Here is a 21,378-nt window from a genome sequence, read left to right as displayed (position 1 = left end):
GTGTTTCACAGATGAGAAGAAGAGTGAAAAACATGGCCAAGTATTTTCCAACTTTTATAGTTACGTAGATGCATTTTATTTGTGGTAGAATAGTTACATAGATGCATTGACAAGGTACATTTTGTAAAATAATTTTGTTTCCCATTTTCTTAACCAAATTTGTTAACGATCAAATTACAATTTGATATGTTATTTCTTATTTTTATTTTTGTAGATTTATAGCTTAGTGAAGCTAGCAGAACTCTATTATATATAAGTCATGGAATGGAATCAATGGATATTAAAGGCTCAGCTAACGTCTTCTCAAGATACAAGAAGGTAGATTCTTAAAAAAATATGATTAACCAAATTTTAATCTGAATTCCTTTATTTACTTTTTAATAAAAATTTACTCTTCGTTTTTATATATGTAGCCATTATTTTAACTTTCCTGAGGATTAGTTAAACGTCTTTACTGAGGATTAGTCTGCCAGTTCCAGAGGACAAGCAGACTAAACAACCTTAGACCACAAATTTATATTATGTTTAAAGGCCACAAAATAATACGTATATTATAATAGTCACAAAATATTTTCCTCACTAAAATCTACTCTATCCATTCCTTATTAATCCATTTTCTGGAGAAAAACAAATGTTGCACAAAAAAGCAATTTTTAGGTTTTTTTATATATTTTTAATAAGTAATTAATAACAAATTGTAAACTTAAAAAAAAAGAACTTAATATTCTTGGTTGAAATTCATTAATCACAAAAAAATAATGCAAGTAAAGTCAGTTTTTAATATGTTTTTTATTATGTTTGAAAATCCTAAAATATGGATTAACCAGGAAGAGAGGGAGCATTGTCTAATATAACCATTTAATGTAGTCCCACATAATTTTAAAAATTTTCAATGATGGGAAGTTTTTTTAGTCAAGTGGTTATAGCACCACCTCTGCGACCGATCCCACCGGAGTTCGATTCCACTATATCACGTTATCCCGCTTAGTAGGGACTGGCTATGAATCGGGCATTGTCGATTATATGTTGACAAAAAAAAATCAATGATAAATGGAATTTAGTTATTTTGTATTATAATGTTTAGTATGTTTAGAATTTAGTTATTTTGTATATATATATATATAAGGATATTATTGAAAATAGATTACAAGAGAAGGTATTTCGTTTAAAATTATTTGTTGTTAAGTATTACTTTTAGATGATAAAAGTAAAATTAATATATAGAACAACATTAAATTATCTATCAAAGTAATTATATAGTAAGGTATTACAATTTTTTTTAGACTACTTATCAGTTTTTCTCAAAAAAAAAACAAAAGTGTAAATAAATATAATTTATCTTAATTACTTAACGAAAATCAAATTAAATTGATTTTGCGGTTACTTAAACAATGGTCCTATTTTTATAGCAACATATTGTTTAAATATATTCAACAAGTGTACTTTAAATTGTTCATCTATCTTAAAATGACTCTTTTATGAAGCATCATATAACAAATATATATTAAAATATTGTAGTTAAACAGTAATATTATAAAAATTAATTTTCAATACATATAGTAACAATTACGTGTACATTTTATATACAATTGAATAGAAACTTCATTCATTATTTCAAATTAATAATGCATACATAACCCACGCATCGCGTGGGCTACTTTCTAGTGATTCTATATGTGATGGTTTCAATGATATTTCAAATGCACGAGTCGGAGAGTTGGGTCGCACAAATGTTAACGTAATTTTTTTGTTTGGTTAATTTTAAAGTAGCCTCGACCCAACTCAGATTATGTTAATCTAAATCGGTGTTGAAAAGTGGAAGAAATATTTATGTTTTCGAACGTTATTGAGAAAACGTTTCAAATTTTTTACGTACATATTTAAACCTATCGATGGTGAAGCCCTCCCTGAGCCACGGCTAAACGTATGTGGTTCACCAACTAAGATTCCGTAGAAAGAAACATCACAATATAAAATTAATATTTATTTAACTGATGAAATAAAAATGAGCAACTCATATAAAAATAGATTTCTATAATAATAAATAATGAAAAGTATATATATATATATATATATATATCGGCTAGAAGAATAAATTATAGAAAGTTATACGGAAAATGTTAATAAAAGAAAATGTTAGATTTTCACTCACTACCGCTTTCGAAGTGGTCAACGAAACATAGAGACATGATAACATTAGTTCATGAAGAAACTTGAAGGTGTAGAGGCAATGGCCAACATTGTGACGTTACTCATGGTCCTTAATTAAACGAATACTTTATGATCAGAATTCAGAACTTGGCCTGTTAATTATATTTTCTCAACTTGTCATGAATTTATACGTGCTAATTTCATATTTCATTTGGTCATGCAGCTGAGTTGACTCGACCAAATGTCAATATGAAACTGTTGTTGGGTTTGATTGTTTCTTTAAGTGAGTAGGCACACGAGAAATCAAAATCGATGAACCTAATTTAAATTAAAGAGATGATGCCTCTTGCGTGTATTTTTTGTTTTCTAAGTAAGGCCTCTAGTGCTATTACGTAATATTTAACTTTGTCACATTCACATAAATTCAACCCATCGATTGTGAATCTGTCGTTGAATATGTGTCTTCACACGTAACACGATAGGCATGACTTCTCTGATCATCAAAGTTTTGATAAAACAGAACAATGGACGAATATGTGTCTTCACACGTAACACGAAGATATAACATTAGTTCTTTCTTATATTATATAGTATAGTTGAGATGTATTAAGTGTATTAAGTTTCCTTTTGCTTAATATACTTAGTATATAACTAAGATGTAATTCTACACCTTCGTCCATTTCTTACATTGGATAGCTTGTTGAAAGGAAGTTGGTTCTGTTTCGAGTGAGAAAGAAAGAACAATGGACTGATATGGGTGTTTTAGGGAGGTATAAGATAAAACAGATGATAGAGGATAGGGTGTCTTTTGTGTTTGTGGAAGTGGAATAGGTGGGGATAGACGAGCAAGAGCACAATGATAATCAGACAAATGGCCTGGTACTCTAGTAGTCTGTTTTGGTCGAGCCTTGGGTAAAGAAACAAAACCTGTGTCTGATGTAACCGTCTCTGTGGGATTTTGTTCGACACTAGATGGTGTATGGGATGCAGATGGATGAGTGAATGATGCATGAGGTGAAGATGCAGGAGGAATAGACAATGAATGCATCACATCATCAGGAAGATGAACAGGGAGAGGCAAAACACTACGGTTGAAAATCGTTGGTGGAGAAGAAACAGAGATATCATGAAAAGGAAAAATACTTTCATGAAAAATGACATTGCTGAAATCGAAATACAATTTGTATCAAGATGCAAAAGCTTATAACCCTTATAGCCAGTTGCATACACTAAGAAAACACATCTATCAGCACGAGGACTAAATTTATGACGATCCTTTTGTAAAGTCGAAACATAGCATAGACAGCCAAAAGTCCTAAGCAAAGCATAATCCGATTTTCGTTTAGTAAGAAGTTCATAAGGGGTTGCATTATGAAGAAGAGTAGATGGAGTTCTATTAATTAAAAATACTGCAGTCAAAATACAATCACTCCAATATGCTAATGGCATGTTCGATTGAAAAAGAAGAGCCCTTGCAACATTAAGGAGATGTTGATGTTTCCGTTCAACAATGGAGTTTTGTTGAGGGGTGTCTGCAAAAGAAAACTGATGAACAATGCCATTTTGATTAACTAGACCTGTAAAGGCGAGTTCTGGAGCATTGTCTATTCTAATTGTCTTGATAGTAGACTTATATTAAGTTTGAACTAATTGTATGAAATCTTTGAAATGAGGAAGAACATCACTTTTATTTTTTAACATGTAAACCCAAGTTGCTCTAGTACAATCATCAACGATAGTAAGAAAGTATTTGAAACCATCTACAGACTCTATGGCAAATGGACCCCAAACATCTAAGTGAAGTAAATCGAATGGTAAAGCAGACAGTTTACTATGTGACTCAAAAGACAATCTTTTTTGTTTAGCTAAATGACAAACATGACAAGGTGAAGAATTCTTTTTAGACTTCGAGACAGTACCCGGAATGTGTTGTAACTTGTCAGAAGATGGATGTCCAAGGCGTGTATGCCAGAGATCCCCATCAACCGTCAAGAATCCAAAGAAATGCGAAAAAGAAGACGCTAAAGAAGACGAAGTATGTGGTGCAGGAGAGTCAAGTTGCAAGATGTAGAGATTATGCAGTAGGATGCCTTTACCAATCATCAAGTCCTGAATAAAACTCCTGAATGAAACAAGAATTAGCAAAGAAATGTGCAGAACAACTACTAGACCTTAGCAAACTACCAACATATATGAGGTTAAACTTGAATGATGGTACATGTAAAACATCATGTAAAATGAGTGAATGTGAGAGATGAATTGTGCCTGTGTGTGCAATCGTAACTCTAGTGTCATCAGGTAAGGAAACCGTTACACCAAAAACAGGAATAGTCTCTCTAAACAAAGCCAAATCAGAACAAACATGTGTAGTAGCACCTGAATCTATAATCCAAGAACCATGTGGTAGCTTTGAATAAAGAGATGATAAGCATTGATGTTGGAAAGTAAGGGTTTTATTTTCATAACGAAGAGATGTAGAAGGAAAAGGAATAGTACCAGGAAAAGATTGAATAGCCATAGCACCATGTTCAGAAATGGAAGAAACCTTGGAAGGAGCTTGATTTTCTGGAAGTTGCATGTGCGTCGAGAGTTGTTGGACCAGATTTTGCATCTGGTCAGAGGTCATCTTGCTAACATCTAGATTAATCACATTTAAAGCCGGAGGAGGAACATATGGCGAAGAAGATGTGATGTTCGCAACTGCATGAGCCCTCGGCTGATGTGGTGAAGAAATAGACTGAGAATGACCGTTTTGTTGAACACTCTATGGATTAGCCATACGTTGAGAGTGATAACCAGAAGAAATGCTCTTGAAACCAGGTATGTAACCAGGAGGATATCCATGTAACTTGAAACATTTCTGAACTACATGACCTGACATGCCACAATGAGTACAGAGAGGACGGGATTGCCTTGGACGGTAAGTGTTCTGAACAGCATAAGCCATATTATCTGCTGGACCATCATAGGTAGGAGGACCAGAAGTTTGAAAAACGACACCATCAGTCCGAGTAGTTTTAGAGATGTTCTGTTGCCTCTCATCTTCAGTCACCATATGAAAAGCATTCTCAATAGATGGCATAGGTTTGATCATCAAGATGTGACGACGAGTGGCTTCGTAAGAGTCATTCAAACCCATCAAGAATTTAGTCACACGACTTCTCTGTTGTAGTTTCTCCCACAACAATGCAGCACTACATTCACACTTCCCACATGTACAAATAGGTAGTTCTACATAGTTCTTTAGTTCCTCCCAGAGAGTTACCAATTCAGTATAATAAGCAGTCACATTCATCGCTCCTTGATGAATTGAGCTCAGCTTCTGCTCTATTTCATAAACTCTCGGAGCATCATCTTGTTTGAACCTAGTGATAATATCCTTCCAAATGCCTTATGCTGTTGGAATAAACAAAAGACTCTGGCCTATCTTTTTGGATACAGAATTCATCAACCAGGTGGAGACCATATCGTTGCAACGACTCCAAGAACCATAATCACGGTGATCTGAGGATGGTTTAGAGATCGTACCATCAATAAAACCCAATTTGTTCCTGACATTAAGAGCCATTCGCATGGACCTGCGCCATGAATTAAACTCTGCACCAGTAGTCAACCTATCTGAGACTAATATCAAACCAGCATGATCCGTGCCATGTAGGAAGTAAGGATTGTTGTATTGGTCAGGTTGTTGGGCCGAATCGGATACTGAATTCGCCATAATCCAAGAACACGATGCCAGAAACAAAATCGGAAAACACCAATCTCTTAATCAGAGAAAGTAGCAAGAAGAACACTTACGAGAGCAACGACGAGAATATCAAACACCGCAATCGCCAGCAAAAGATGAAAAACAAAGAGCGAAGCAATCTGATCAAACGTCGCACTCATCGCGAAACAAATTTGTGAAATTGAGCTGGATCTGAGCTCCAAAAAGAAAGATAAACGAAAAACCCAAAGAGAAGAAGATGATTGAATGAGAAATCAAAAGAGAAAACGAAAGATTGGATGATGAATCAATCGATTTCAGCGAAACGGAAGAAGATTCTCTCACTAACGTTCTTGCTCTGATACCATGTTGACAGTTATAGAAAGAGATGAAAGAGAATCTAATTTCTAATTAACCAAACTCAGTAGAATTACATCTTAGTTATATACTAAGTATATTAAGCAAAAGGAAACTTAATACACTTAATACATCTCAACTATACTAGATAATATAAACTATACAAAGTATAACATTATAGTGTTAACAATACTTATAATTTTCAGAATGAGAGAAAGTTAAGTTACGTAACTTTCTTGGCAGGGTGCCTTAAAACCTGGTAAAAGCGATATGTTTGTAACTAAACTTTTCATACTAAGTGCAATTTCACATCCATTTCTAAAATAAAAAGTTTCTTGACAGCTTTTACAGGGTTCTGAACTAGGGTTCTCGTGTAGATGCGTGAATGACCATTTGCTTCTCTAGTATCTTGACGTAAGTCACCACATTAAAGGAAAAAAATGCTAACGTAAATCTATGTTTAGTGAACATGCGATATTTAATGTCTTTTACGTCTCATTTTGCGATCGTATTTTTCATGACATTTTCTTTATTATTAAGCCTTAAATACTTGTTTTGTGAAAGAAAAAGCAATTTTTATTTAGAGTCGTCTGAACCAGACAATAGCAAAGAAAGACGGCATTGTCATGATACGATAAAAGGAAATACAAAATCCTTAATCAGGCAGAAGTAAATAAAAATGAAAGCAATTAAAACCACGATGTTATTATTTCTTGAACTTGCCCTGTAGATCTACGACAATCCTAGGGTCCAACTGGAACGCCCTTGCAAGAATACTAGGGTTTATGGCTGGGTTAGACCCAAACACGGTGTTGGCAATAGTGATGGCACCTGGGTTCTGGCTGCTTAGAGCAGCGAATGCAACCGCTGGTGACTTACCAATGTTTGCTTGGAAATGGATGAGTCCCTGTGGAAACACAAATACATCACCTGCGTTGAGTGTTTTAGTGATGAGACGATTGTCTGGGTTTGATGTTACAAACCCAACTAGAAGTGTTCCTTCCCCGACAACCAAGATCTCGGTGGCACGTGGATGGGTGTGAGGTGGGTTCTGTCCACCAATTCCATAATCGATACGGACAATTGAGATTCCAAGGGTATTTAACCCTGGAAGGTTGTTAACATTGACGGCTGTCACATTTGATCTGACTGCATTATTTACGGGTCTTGCATTGTGAAGCCCTGAGAAAAAGAAGTCATCCGCGGTCGCGAGCTTTGGGTCTTTGCAGAACTTTCCGTTAACAAAAACTGAACAGATTAGCCAAAGTAAAAAAGAGTGTAAGAAATGAGAAAATAATATACAAGTGAAAGTAAAAATAATTAGGAACTGATCATGTACATACCACCGTCTGCTGGGGTGTTGACACCAACACAAAAGTCTTGAAGAGGGCTTGGATCAGAAGCAATGGCTAATGGAAGTGTTATAGCCAACAGAGATAGAAGTGCAAGAAATGAGAGACTCTTCATCGCCATATATTTTTTTGAAGGGCGGTAGGGTTTTATTTCTTGAATTAGTTTGTAATGAAGAGGTAATAAGCTATGAGATATATAAACCTCAATTTATAGATGAGTTTACGTGTTGAAATAGTCCATAGTTCATACACTTGCAAATCCAAGAAATTAACTAATGAATTTGACATTTGAATTGGTTAAATTATTTACATTTTATTTCCTGCACCACGACTGTATGTTTTGTGGTGGTAATATTTAAATTCCACAATACTAGAAAATTCTAACTTTTAAAAATTAAATTAACTCTCCAACGAATTCATGATGCAATTGAAGTTTGAAATGGCAAGTGTTAGCGATAATATATAGTTTAACAAATTATAGGTTAAAGATTGAATTCGTTGAATGATTTCCTCAACTTGGTCAATTTATTTTCACTGACTCGAACAAAGGTCAATGTGAACGTGCTGGGGTTTGTTAAATTGTTGATAAGACACGACTGTATCAACCAATATTATTGTATGTACTATGGATTCTAAGAGTAGTACAGAGATAAGACCGAGCTATTTTGAAGAATATGTTAATCTTCCCACATACTACAGTAAAACCTCTATAAATTAATACTCTATAAATTAATAATCACTGTAAATTAATAAATTTTGTTGGTCCCAAGTCGGGCCAGTGTAAAAATTAACAATATTCGATAAGATAATAAGATAATAATTTTTTTGAAATCTCAATGTAAAATATAGTCCCAATAATATCATAAATTAATAATCATGTAAATTATATATATATATATATATATATATATACTGATATAATATTGTATGTTTCTCCTAAAACTCATTTCTATAGAACATTTGTAATGTTGTATTTTCAAACTATAATGATATTTCTAAAATATTTTATAACATGTCATACAAATAATTAAATTTTAAAGTTTTAATTTTTAGATATGCATCATTTACAATTTGATAATTAGACAGATTATTAAAATATGAGAATTAATATTATTATTATTCATAAATTTGAATTTATGTATGTCATGTGTATAAGTCAATTTGTTTATAGTATTTGTAATTTATTGTCAATAATGCTTTATAAATATTACAAGTTCAATTCCTAAACCATAAAATTTATAACATCCGAAAGTTTAATCTTATTTTACTATAATTGTTCCAATTCATAATTTAAAAAAAAACAATTAAAAATATATCTATAAATTAATAATTATTAATTTACAATTATTAATTTATAGATAAATTAATATCACTATAAATTAATAAAATGTTTTGGTCCCAACATTATTAATTTATAGAGGTTTTACTGTATATTGCTTAGGTGATTTGGCGTAAAACCGAGTTGTATTTACTCTTTGACTTTCTTCTTCGTAGACTATATATAAATTTGTAACGGATAAAATCATAAAAGAGTCGTTTACACCTAAGCCACTTAATTAGCACAAATTAGGTAAAAAAATCAGAAACTGATATGAGATCATGCACATGACAATATACTAATGATGCTAATTAAAGGATATAACATATGCTGAGGTGAAACGTAACATGACTTAACGACCACATGATATGACAACATTACATTCTTATATATTGGTTTTGGACAACAGAAATAATTTGGTTCTCTAGTTAATGTTTTTCTTTTAATGGGAAAATTTCGTCGAAAGACGAAATGAGACATGTAATGCAGACAGGTCACCACAAATGTTAGAGTTCTGCCCTCTAAATTCTAGTAATGTTGAATAAAAAAAACCATTTAATAAATCTTAAGTTAAGCTTTGAAAAAGTCTCCCTAAGATTTGAAAAATTCTCCCAATATTAGCCTTGTACACCCAATCACATCTGCAAGTTAATATATACTAGATTAGGATTCGTGCTCAATTCTTTTTATTTATATTATAATTTTAGAATAAAATATAATTTATATGATTATTTTTAAAATTTATTTTAGATAAAACATTATGCATTAAAATCATATGCTAAATATAATGGCTTGGAAATTGACATACACAAATATATTTGCATAACATATAATAAAAATAACTATACGAAACTTATAACACACTATATGGTATATTTAATAAATTTTCATTTTTAATACAGCAAAAATATGCTTTAACACCGGTTCTATTCTAATTCTGTTTTAAGTTTAAAATTAACCCCTCATAGCTTTCATACTTTTCTGTAATTCTATATCAGTAAAAACTCTATGACAAAAGATAATCCTTTTCGTGAATTTCCAAAATGACATTTAAAATACAATTTTTTTCTTTTTTCTCTTTTTTTTCGTCAATACGAATTTATCTTTCCAAACATAAAAATATTATTTTATTAATAACTTGATTAAGACAAACGCAATGACGAACATCATGACATATTATGATTAGCGGATAATACAAGATCCTTATTTAAATAAAGGTACATAAAAATGAAAGCAATTCAAAAGCACAAACAATGTTATTATTTTTTGAACTTAGTCTGTAGATCCATGACAGTCCTAGCATCCAACTGGAACGCCCTTGCAAGAACATTCGGGTCTATTGCTGGGTTAGACCCAAACACGGTGTCGGCAATAGTGATGACACCGGGGTTTTGGCTGCTTAAACCAGCGAAAGCAAGCGCGGGAAATTTCCCAACGTTCGCTTGGAAATGAACGAGTCCCTCTGGAAACACAAACACATCACCCTCGTTGAGTACTTTAGATATGAGGCGGTTTTCGGGGTTTGACGTGACAAACCCTACTAGAAGGGTTCCGTGTGCGAGATACAAAATCTCCGAGGCGCGTGGGTGGGTGTGAGGTGGGTTCTGTCCGTTAACTGCGTAATCAATACGGACAATAGAGATTCCAAGGGTGTTTAACCCTGGAATCTGGTTAACATTGACGGGTGTCACAACAGACCCAGTTTTTGCATTAGGTGTTCCTGCTTTGTTGAGCCCTCCCCGAAAGAAGTCCTCTTCAGTGACGAGCTTTGGGTCCTTACAGAACTTTCCGTTCACAAACACTGAACATTATAACCAAATTAAAAGAGTGTAAGAACGTAATGCATTCTCCAAACTATCAATTAAATTTATAAAAAAAATATATAGTTAAAATGATTAGGGAGTAAACATGTACATACCACCATCAGCTGGAGTGTTGATGGCGACGCAGAAGTCCTGAAGAGGGCTTGGGTCTGAAGCAATGGTTAAGGAAAGTGTTATAGCCAAGATAGATAGAACAGCAAGAAATGAGAGACTCTTCATGGTTTATATATTGAGTTTAAAGGTTTTTGTTTAGATTTTGATGGAGAGATGATGATAAACTTATGAGACATAGATCTCGATTTATAGATAGTTTAGGTTGAACTAGTCCGTATAATTGATGAACTTGATGTTTGAAATGGTTAAAAAAATATCTTAATTCAATTGTGCTCCCTCCTCCACAAACTATGGTTATGGTAGTATAATAATAATTTGAAAATTATAAAAGAATATATGAATCATATGCACTTGAAGTTTATAATGGTTAATGGCAAGTGTTGTTGGTCAACAAGTAATAAATATGTGAGAGAATATTTTTCCTCAATTTGCAATGGAAGTTACCAAAGTTTGTCAAAAAAAAAAAAAAAAATCTTATTGTCTGATCTTGCACACATCATATTATCGCCTTTTCCTATCACCTAGAACTTATCGGAGCTCTATTTTTGGCATATAAATCTGTCAAATTGTCAAAAGGCATTGATCTATATTTAACATTAATTTGTGATTAATTTCAAAAATATCAAAAGATTGAAATTAATATGTGAATTAAGAGGGGGTATTGAAACAAGATTTGAGATGATTTTGTGAGATTTTGGAAATTTTAGATTTTGTGAGATTTAAGTAAGTTTTTAGATTATTTGGTGGAATTGTTTATTTTTTATTTTTAAGAAGAAAAAAATTGGCTTGTGATTTGTTGAGATTTTAGGTGATTCTGAGAGATTTGTAGAATAAAAAAAAAAGAAAAGTTGAGTTTATTCACATCATCGGTACCTTTATCAAAACAGAAAACAAAACACTATCGTTGCCAATTTGCCATGTAAAAAATTGGTGGAATGGAACAAAGTTAATGCTTACAGACTTTGGTAGACAACTAAACATACAAGTTGAGTTCCTTTTGACATTTTCTTTGAATTTTTAATTTGTGATTCATGATGGGAGAGATTTACTACACATCTGAAGACTATATTATATAATGGTAGTAAGCAAAGTCTGAGTAATCAAAGGCTTCTCTGTATATGAATTTAGAAAAGTTGGACAAACATATTTGCAGGTCTACTTCAAATAGAGATAATGGAAGTGTGCATTAATTTAGGACAGCCCTTGTAAAGGTCAACAAAAGTATATGCCCTTTCTCCTTTTGCAAGTCTTTTGGGTTTACACAAACACAACTGTACCTTCCCCTTCCCCTTCCCCAACGAATATAATCATTATACTACTCTTCCTCATATGAATGTATCCAATATGTATATGGCTTCAGATATATTCATAATTTGCATCATAATTAAGCTTGAATTCAAGCAACATCGTCTTGAGCTGCAAAGCACAATAGAAAGAGGAGTCATCATGATCAGTTTATGCTTTCATTTCACCTGCATATTCAAATGGTCTCTTTTAAAGCATGATTCAATGCATGGTAAAATAAAAATGTCGATAGCATATTGTGAGACCAATATATTAAATATTACACAACACTAAAGAGATGGAGTTTGTTTAGTTAAACATAAGTGAAGAGTAAAACTTAAGCTGAACGTTTGAAACTCCAACTCAATGTCTGAAATTGTAATAGAACTATCCAAAACAAAACGTATATGTGTCTAATATTGAGCTCAAGAAATAATTCTACATAACCAGAAAGGATTAGATTTTCTTGTTAGACCACAACATTTGAATAATCAAATTCAAAACAAATTGCAGTTAACAAATTAACGTACTTGCGACGGTAAGTGGAACAACGGCGACACGAACAAGTGTTAACACGGTAGCCAATGTTGACTATGACCACTGAAACTATCATTTCATGCTCTCTTATGATACACGGTAGGAAGAGTTTTGTGTTCTGGTTGGAAGATGATTGCGGCGAAGAATTATCGTCACCATCATAAAGTTAACTGCGACCACTGAAACTGTTTTGGGAAGATTGGTCTACCTTGCTGGGACGAAAGGGATGAAGAAAATCTGGAAACGTGATGGTGGTGACATCTATGAATCGGAAACCTCATAGCTGTACGGGAAGAGTTACGGAAACGATGAACCAATGTTTTTTTTTCTGAAATCCTTCAAAATTCCATCTCAAAGGGTGTAATTTTATTAGTCATATTTTTCAACAAAAAATAAAAACAAGTCTCCTAGAATCATTCAAAGTAGCATTTTAAAAAAAAGTTGTGATACTTTGAATAACATTAGATTTCAAGTAAGTTTTATAAATTCTAATTGAATAACAAGAGATTGTGTATTATATTAAATGATTTTACATGAATGTCAAGTTGAATAACATAGGATTTCTAAAGATTTTTAAAAATCATCAATTGAATAACAAGTGATTTTAAGGATACTCTAAAATCTTTTAAAATGTAAAGTTCAATACCCCCTCTAATTCTAAAATTGAAGGCAAAATCAGGAGACATTAAAAAAGAGGAGGAAGCACACGTAGAAGGGCATTTTGGATTCTGTATTACCCCCGCAAAAGCCAACACTTACCTTTGTAAATATACACACATCGGCATGGGCCGGGAGGGGGAGATGAATAGCAACACTCCAACACTTCAACCATTTGAATGATACATTAACTGTTGAAATTGTTGAATGATTCTTTGCCCTCAACTTGTTATTTTTTACAGTACTTGATATCCATTGACTTGAACAAAAATATCAAATGCAAATTTGTTAAGGTATTGTTTCAATGTAAAAAAAGAAAAAAACATAGATTATTTTTCCTTATAATGTTTGTCTGATTATTTCTTTACATGATAAGACACGACTGTATCAACCATTCTAAGAGACTATATCAATAATTCAAAAAAAAAAAAACCTTAACTGATTTGCTCTAGCTAAAAAGAGCCGAATCCAAGCAGAGCCGGTCATAATGAAACACATGACTTTATAACAATGCTTCACCTGCTAAGCTGATGTAAGATCCATGGATCTAATTAGTTTCCATATAAATGGACGTCATTTGATTAGTATTATTCTGTTTTCGTAACATTTAATTTCCTCATATGTAAGTATAAGTATACACAATTAAAGTTGAAGTTAGATTATGACACAACAACAACATACATACTATTCGGCCACAAGGACTTGTCATACAATTTATATGTTGCTAATACTTTTATAAAGTTTTGGTCGTTGGGAAATACTTGGTAAAATATGCTATGTTTTTGTACGGCAGCTATTTATCAAAAGTCAACGAGATTAACTAAGATCGTGAATGGTGATACTCCAATAGGATTATTCAATTTACATTGTAGAAGCCAGAAGGACTCGTCTTCTTCAAAAAGTGTATCAAAATAACATTGTTAAAAGACTTGTTCAATAGAAAGAGATCGTCTACTGGATAAGTTACAAAAAAAAAAATAACAACCCAAGTAATCTTGGGAAAAAAACATTTTTAACCCATTCATTAAAAGAATTTGTTTTTTTTTTTAAATGGCCCATGCAGGCTAACCAACTGAGCTAATGGGCCATTTGCTTGAGTGCTCCAATTACTGCACATAATTCTCAAATTTTTGTTTTAGTGAAACAATTTTTTTTTTAGTTTGGTCAAATTAACCATCATTTTCATTTCAATTTATCAGTCAAAAAAGATACAAGAAAGATGTTGAAAGTATATTTCATATGGATTAGTCAAAAGAATATAAAAGACAAAAACAAATGACTACTAGTTTTTATAGTTAGTAGTCATTTGAAAAGTAACATATGGAAAAATAGACAAGTAGGTTATTTGAAAATAGGATTGCTGATTAAATCTTTTTTACTTGTGTAGGCAAACTAAGAACGGTGAATATTTTCAGGGTCGCAATATTTTTCTTGACGTGGCTAAAATGAATCCATCATCTCCACCCAAGTAAATTAATTTTACTGGTTGTTATACTTACTGCTAGAGTTTTATTACAATAACAGAAGACTAACACAAGAGTTTTTTATATTCTAGGTACGAAGACAACCTTGAACCTTCTACGAGAACCTAATCTGAAGCAACAGGAGGAAAAATCTGAAACGTGATGATTTATTGCAATATTTGATTAATGATTTATTGTAAATAAAGTTTAAAATTCTAATTCTAGTTTCCATATTTACTTAATAATCTTATTTAATACTTTTAAAATTTTATATATGATATTTTATATAAATTATATATTGTTTTATTTGATTAAAGTATGAAAATATTATTTAGTTTTATTTTTTATTCTTTTAAATTATGTTGGTTTGAGTGAATATAGATGAGTTCTTAAATTTTTGATTGATTTTTGTGCACCTTTAAACATTATTTTTCAAGAATTATAAGTTTGCATTTTTGATTTGTATGATAAGCCCATAAAAATCCAAAAAACCCGAAAAACCCTATACCAATATTAGGGTCGGGTCCGGACTTTGAAATATAGACTCAAAATTGGGCCGGACCGGTCCGGATTCAAACGTATGCAGGCTTTACGGGTTTTGGGCTGGATGGGACCCGTTCAATTGACACCCCTAATTAAAATACAGAAAAAAGGAAAATCTAGCCTTAACTAGAAAGAGAAACAGGTTAATATAGAGGAATAGGGGGAAAGAAGAAGTGAGCGAGAGAACCAATTCCATATTGGTTGAATGCTTTAGTCACTAACCTAACAACGTAGAAGTGAAACACGATCCGGATTGCTGAGGACCAAACTGTGAGCTCTGTTTGTACAGGAATATAAGACCTTGCGGAAAACAGAGGGAGGTGGAAGAGTGAGACCTTGATGAAACCTTCGGTTCCTCTCGCTCCATATCTCATAGATACACGCTTGCCAAGCTTGGAGGAGGGAAAAAGTGATATCTTTATTGACTGAAACTGTATTTAACCAGTTCATAATGGCTTCCCATTTGCATAGGAGCAACCATAGACGTTAATAAATTAACAATATATCTCGATAAGAATGCCGAGAAAGAACATTGGAAAAATAGATGATCCCTTGTTTCTTCTTTTTCGCCGCATAGGAGGCAGGTTTTTTCAACATTGTAACCTTATCTCATCAATTTGTCTAGAGTTGGGTTGCGATTAAGGATAACTTACCAAACCAATGTTAATTTTGGGTTTATCTTGGGCTTCTAACTAAAAACTAATTGGCAATGAGTAGATTGACCCTAACGCTTTATATATCAATGATAGTTTTACCAAACTTCATATGTGAGACTTGGATTGTATTACAACAATCTCCCCTTCAAACCAAGGACCACATATGGGATTTTAACACTCTCCCTCTAGATGATAACTCCATCTCGAACCGATCCCACTTGGACCGATAATAAACCCCTTCTTGGGCCTCCATTACTCGGGTTAACAAGAGGCATGTCCATATCCTTTTTTATAGGTCCACCAGAATTTTAACTTTGGGCTCTCATACCATGTTAAATTTGGGTTTATCTTGGGCTTCTAACTAAAAACCAATTGGCAGTTAGTAGATTGACCCTAACCCTTTATATACTAATGATAGTTTTACCAAACTTCAGATGCGAGACTTGGATTGTATTCCAACAACCAAAAACGCATGCTTCAAAATTTTGGCCTTGTGCCACACCATCTTGAACCAAGGATCAACTGGTATAGAGTCCCTGATTTGATTCCAAACATTCCTCGAACAGAATGATTTTTGAATCACCTCATCAATCATCCAAACTGCTTTATCACTAGCTTGAGAGATATTAACGGCAGTGAGGAAAGTGTAAAGCAGAATTTTTTCTCCGATATAGTTGGAGATAGATTCCAACCTGAAGGAGAAAGGGACATTCTGACAGTCGAGCAGAGGGGAATCTCAAGGATCCAACCAGAAGAAAGTATCATCACCATTCCCAATTTTGAACCTAAGGAATTAGATTGTCTTCATCTGCAGCTTCAAAAGTCTCCTAAACATCCACGAGAACCGATAGTTCTTTTCGTTTAGAGCCCAAAAGGTTGAATGAGAGAGATAGTGGTTTCTCATCCATGCTACCCAAAGAGACCCAGCACGAACCAGAGCTTGCAGCCGTAAATATAATAAGTAAATAACCGGCCGTAAAATTTCCAAAATATCTTAGTAGTCTAGTGGTTAAAGTGGTTGGGAGTCAATTATAGGTGCAGTGTTCGATTCCCCTCTCATGCAGTTGGCAATAAATTTTGTTTTTTCTCAACTAACCAGCCTTTTAAAAATTATACTGCATGTAGCCTTAATATTCCTAGCGCCGGCTCTGACACGAACATAAAGTAACCAAATCAGTTTTAGCCCGAAAGTATCAGTCCATGAAGACAAATTTCTTAGACCCAACCCTCCTTCTTGATTTGGTAGAGCAATGGAATCCCATGCCACATTTGCATCTTTTGCAGAATCGAGAGAACCATGCTAAAAATAGGCACTAGATAAAGAATTTATGAGGCGAATAATTTTTTTTTGGCAAAAGGAAAACAGAACTCCATAAACCGATTAATCATGCAATGACCGAAGAGATAAGCGTGTAACGCCCTACAAGACTGAGATGTTTATGGGTCAAACTGTTAAATTTCCTTCGAATCTGCGTGAACAGCGGATCACAGTTTGCAACTGAGAGTTTCTTAGAACACAATGGCAAACCAAGGTAACGAATTGGAAGATTTCCGGGAGAGAGGTTATCAGGCCCGGCCCACCCCTAAAGCAGCTAAAGCATCTGCTTTAGGCCACCCAATAAATACTAAATATTTGGACTATTTGACAAAATATTTCTTAGCTGAGTTGGTTATTTGGTACGGTTAATGTATATTTATAAAATACCATATTAAAAAATGCTTTAGGCCTCCTTAACCCTAGGACCGGTCCTGGAGGTTATACACGGTCTTCACTTGGTCTAGAACCAAATCAGACACCCCGAACAGAACATGCTAGTCTTTGTCAGGTTGATAGAGAGACCCGAAATCGCTCAAACTTGGAGAGAACATCAAAGACACCAACCAGGGACTCAAAAGAACCATCAAGGAAGATAAGTAGGTCATCAGCAAAAGCTAAGTGGGTCAGTTGCTAGTCTTCACCGACTAGATGATACTTGAAAGAACCTTCCAATGACTGCTTTATTCAACATTAGGGACAAGACATTGATTACTAAGACAAAGTGAGGTGGTGAAAGGGGGTCACCTTGTCTCAGTCCTGATTTTCCTTTGAAAAATCCAGAAGTAGTACCGTTGATACTGACGGAAAAGGAAGGAGAACAGACACACGCTCTGATGCAGTTTATAAACTCCTCTAAGAAATTATAAATTTGAAGCGAACTGAGTAATTTTTATTCCCACTCTACCGCTAGATGGTGTGACCTTGGCCACGACTCTGCTTTGGTAGTGAAGCATAGTCCGAGTAATAACCTCTCCAACAGGGTTATGTATCCAGCCTCAGCCTTAAAAGGCAATGCCTCCCTTATTGAGTTTTGGTCCTGTGTTTGTTCTTGACAATCTCCGCAAACCTATTTCATCAATGAGAACCCCCTTCTGTGAACCCTTACCAGCATTTTTATAATGCTTGACCCCTCAGCCTCCTCCATGGAGCACCTTTTTAAAAGCTCTTATGCGTCATTTTCCCGAGCTACTTATGACAACTTGTTGGTCGGGGATTTACTCGAAGATCAACTTCAAGCTAGAATCCTTCAAGACATCAACAGACCTTCCATCTTTTGCAATCTTCCCCAAGTTATGCATTTACTTGGAAGACTCATGGAGTCTCTATCTCTATTTCTATTGTACTCTTTTGCTTTTAATTTGTAAGAACATCTCCCTTTGGAGGATTTAGTTTCTAATGAAATGCTTGTTTGACAAAATAATAATAATAATAATAATTTGATCAAGGCAAACGCAATAACAAACATTATACCATAGTATGGTTAGCGGATAATACAAGATCCTTATTTAGATGAATGTACATAAAAATGAAAGCAATTCAAAAGCACAATGTTATTATTTTTTGAACTTTTTCTGGAGATCCATGACAGTCCTAGCCTTCAACTGGAACGCCCTCGCAAGAACATTCGGGTCTATAGCTGGGTTAGAACCAAACACGGTGTCGGCAATAGTGATGGCACCCGGGTGTTGGCTGCTTAAACTAGCGAATGCAATCGCGGGAAATTTCCCAACGTTCGCTTGGAAATGAACGAGTCCCTCTGGGAACACAAACACATCACCCTCGTTGAGTACTTTAGATATGAGGCGGTTTTCGGGGTTTGACGTGACAAACCCTACTAGAAGCGTTCCTTGTGCGACATACATGATCTCCGAGGCGCGTGGATGGGTGTGAGGTGGGTTCTGTCCGTTAACTGCGTAATCAATACGGGCAATTGAGATTCCAAGTGTGTTTAACCCTGGAATCTGGTTAACATTGACGGGTGTCACAGCATACCCAGTTTTTGCATTAGGTGTTCCTGCTTTGTGGAGCCCTCCCGTGAAGAAATCCTCTTCAGTGACGAGCTTTGGGTCCTTACAGAACTTTCCGTTCACAAACACTGAACATTTTATAACCAAATAAAAAGAGTGTAAGAAAACGTAATGCATTTTCCAAACTATCAATTAAATTTATTAAAAAATATATATATAGTTAAAATGATTAGGGAGTAAACATGTACATACCACCATCTGCTGTGGTGTTGATGGCGACGCAGAAGTCCTGAAGAGAGCTTGGGTCCGAAGCATTGGTTAGTGAAAGTGTTATAGCCAAGATTGATAGAAAAGCAAGAAATGAGAGATTCTTCATGGTTATATATTAGTTGAAGGTTTTTGTTTAGGTTTTGTGGAGAGATGATGATAAACTTATGAGACATATTTCTCAATTTATAGGTGTTGAACTAGTCCGTATAATTGATGAACTTGATGTTTGAAATGGTTAAATATTTATCTTAATTCAATTGTGCTCCCTCCACACACTATGGTTATAAAAGAATATGTTATGCGCTTGAGGTTTAGAATGGCAAGTGTTGTTGGTCAACAAGTAATAAATATGTGAGAGGATATTTTTCCTCAATTTGGAATGAAAGTTACCATAGTTTGTCAAAAAGAAAAGAAAAAAAATCTTAGTGTCTGATCTTGCCCACCTCATATATCCTATCCCATATCACCTATCACTTATGGGAGGCCTATTTTGGCTTATAAATCAGTCAAATTGTTAAAATGCATTGATCTATATTTAACATTAGTTTGTGATTAATTTCAAAAATATCAAAAGATTGAAATTAATATGTGAATCTATCTATATTTATAAAGTTAGATTTTTTCTCTTCTCATTCTGCCACATAAGCATCCACTTAAGTCATATTATCTTTTATTTAAAATAAACTTTAAATATTCATTTAGTGCATATTTATGTTAATAAATAAAAATTAATAATGTAAACTTAATGAAATGTTAAAATAAATAAAAAGCAAAACTGTAAAACTTTTATTAGTGGTACTAATATAGTTCAGAAGTAAATTTTAAATTCATGGTAGAATAAAACAAAATTTATATAATTGTATTTATAAAGTTTAAAACAAGAAAAATAAAAGTGAAGGTGAAATTATTAATTTATAACATGATCAAAAAGGATAACAAATTTGATAATTCATAAATTGAATCAAATGCTTTTAATCCAAATTTGAGTATTGAAAGGTAGTAATTAAAGAGAAAATAATTATAGTAGTTACTATCTTTCAATAATTATTGTATATATCATACATTAAGAGAAAATAACATAATAATTATTCTGTTATTAACATAATAATTATAGTAACTACTATCTTTCAATACTTAAAATAACAAATAATTATAGTGATGTTTATTTTTCATGCGAATTTTTAAGGTAAGTTTATTTGTTTGTCAAGAAAACATTATCGTCAACAATATATATGTTGTATATTTTTTTTGGTGTGAACAAGGGAACAAACGGCTCCCCTTACTTTATTAAAAACTAAACTACAAAGAATTACAAAATAATAGAATGAGGCAGAGACAAACCACTAACATCATCTAACATAATCTGGCGGACCACATCACGACACGACCCAAAAGAATGAAGACCAATCTGTAGAGAATACGCATAGTTTGCTAATCCATCTGATAGGCGTTTAACTTCCCTATACACGTGACAAATCCGGACTAACCAGTCCCTTGAGATAAAGTCATGGCACAAACGTACCAGAAAAGCCAGTGGATAAGTCTCACTTATCCCTGACAGAAGAAACCCAACAACCAAATCTGAATCCAGCTCCAACTCCACCCTACGGAAACCCCCATCCGAGGCGATCCGTAGACCATAATATACTCTCCATAATTCAGCTAAAGGAGCAGAACAGGTTCCTATTTAAGAGAAAAACCTCCCAACAATAGACCATTCTCACCTCTAATCACTCCTCCTGCAGCTGTTGCGCCTGGGTCCCTCTCGAGGCGCCATTTTTCATAAGTTTTACCCACCCCTCTCCTTGTGGTTCGCATTTGATTAAACTTTCCATCCGCACACCTCTAACACTCCCAGACTG

At 33.8% G+C, this 21,378-nt stretch overlaps 3 protein-coding genes and 1 pseudogene across 3 annotated transcripts; all 4 read right to left on the bottom strand.

Annotated features, from left to right (window-relative positions):
• Positions 1–4,243: 4,243 nt before the first annotated feature.
• Positions 4,244–5,884, bottom strand: LOC147937266 (uncharacterized; annotated as a pseudogene).
• An 883-nt stretch (positions 5,885–6,767) lies between these two features.
• LOC104719558 (germin-like protein subfamily 1 member 11) lies at positions 6,768–7,739 on the bottom strand. Its single transcript, XM_010437502.2, has 2 exons — positions 7,558–7,739; positions 6,768–7,462 (listed from the first exon to the last, which is right to left on the bottom strand). The coding sequence occupies exons 1-2, from the start codon at positions 7,685–7,687 to the stop codon at positions 6,921–6,923; spliced, it is 672 nt and encodes a 223-aa protein (XP_010435804.1). The 5' UTR covers positions 7,688–7,739; the 3' UTR covers positions 6,768–6,920.
• Positions 7,740–9,988: 2,249 nt separating this feature from the next.
• LOC104719557 (putative germin-like protein subfamily 1 member 9) lies at positions 9,989–11,012 on the bottom strand. The gene is made up of 2 exons (XM_010437501.2): positions 10,803–11,012; positions 9,989–10,685 (listed from the first exon to the last, which is right to left on the bottom strand). The coding sequence occupies exons 1-2, from the start codon at positions 10,924–10,926 to the stop codon at positions 10,144–10,146; spliced, it is 666 nt and encodes a 221-aa protein (XP_010435803.1). The 5' UTR covers positions 10,927–11,012; the 3' UTR covers positions 9,989–10,143.
• A 7,674-nt stretch (positions 11,013–18,686) lies between these two features.
• LOC104719556 (putative germin-like protein subfamily 1 member 9) lies at positions 18,687–20,090 on the bottom strand. The gene is made up of 2 exons (XM_010437499.3): positions 19,499–20,090; positions 18,687–19,374 (listed from the first exon to the last, which is right to left on the bottom strand). Exons 1-2 carry the CDS (start codon positions 19,620–19,622, stop codon positions 18,833–18,835), a joined length of 666 nt encoding a protein of 221 aa, XP_010435801.2. The 5' UTR covers positions 19,623–20,090; the 3' UTR covers positions 18,687–18,832.
• Positions 20,091–21,378: the final 1,288 nt, after the last annotated feature.

Source organism: Camelina sativa, chromosome 10 (genome assembly GCF_030686135.1).
Source record: "Camelina sativa cultivar CO46 ecotype springtype chromosome 10, ASM3068613v1".
Lineage (NCBI taxonomy): Eukaryota > Viridiplantae > Streptophyta > Magnoliopsida > Brassicales > Brassicaceae > Camelina > Camelina sativa.
Note: the sequence above shows the minus strand (reverse complement) of the source record. Positions and strands in the feature narration are given on the sequence as shown.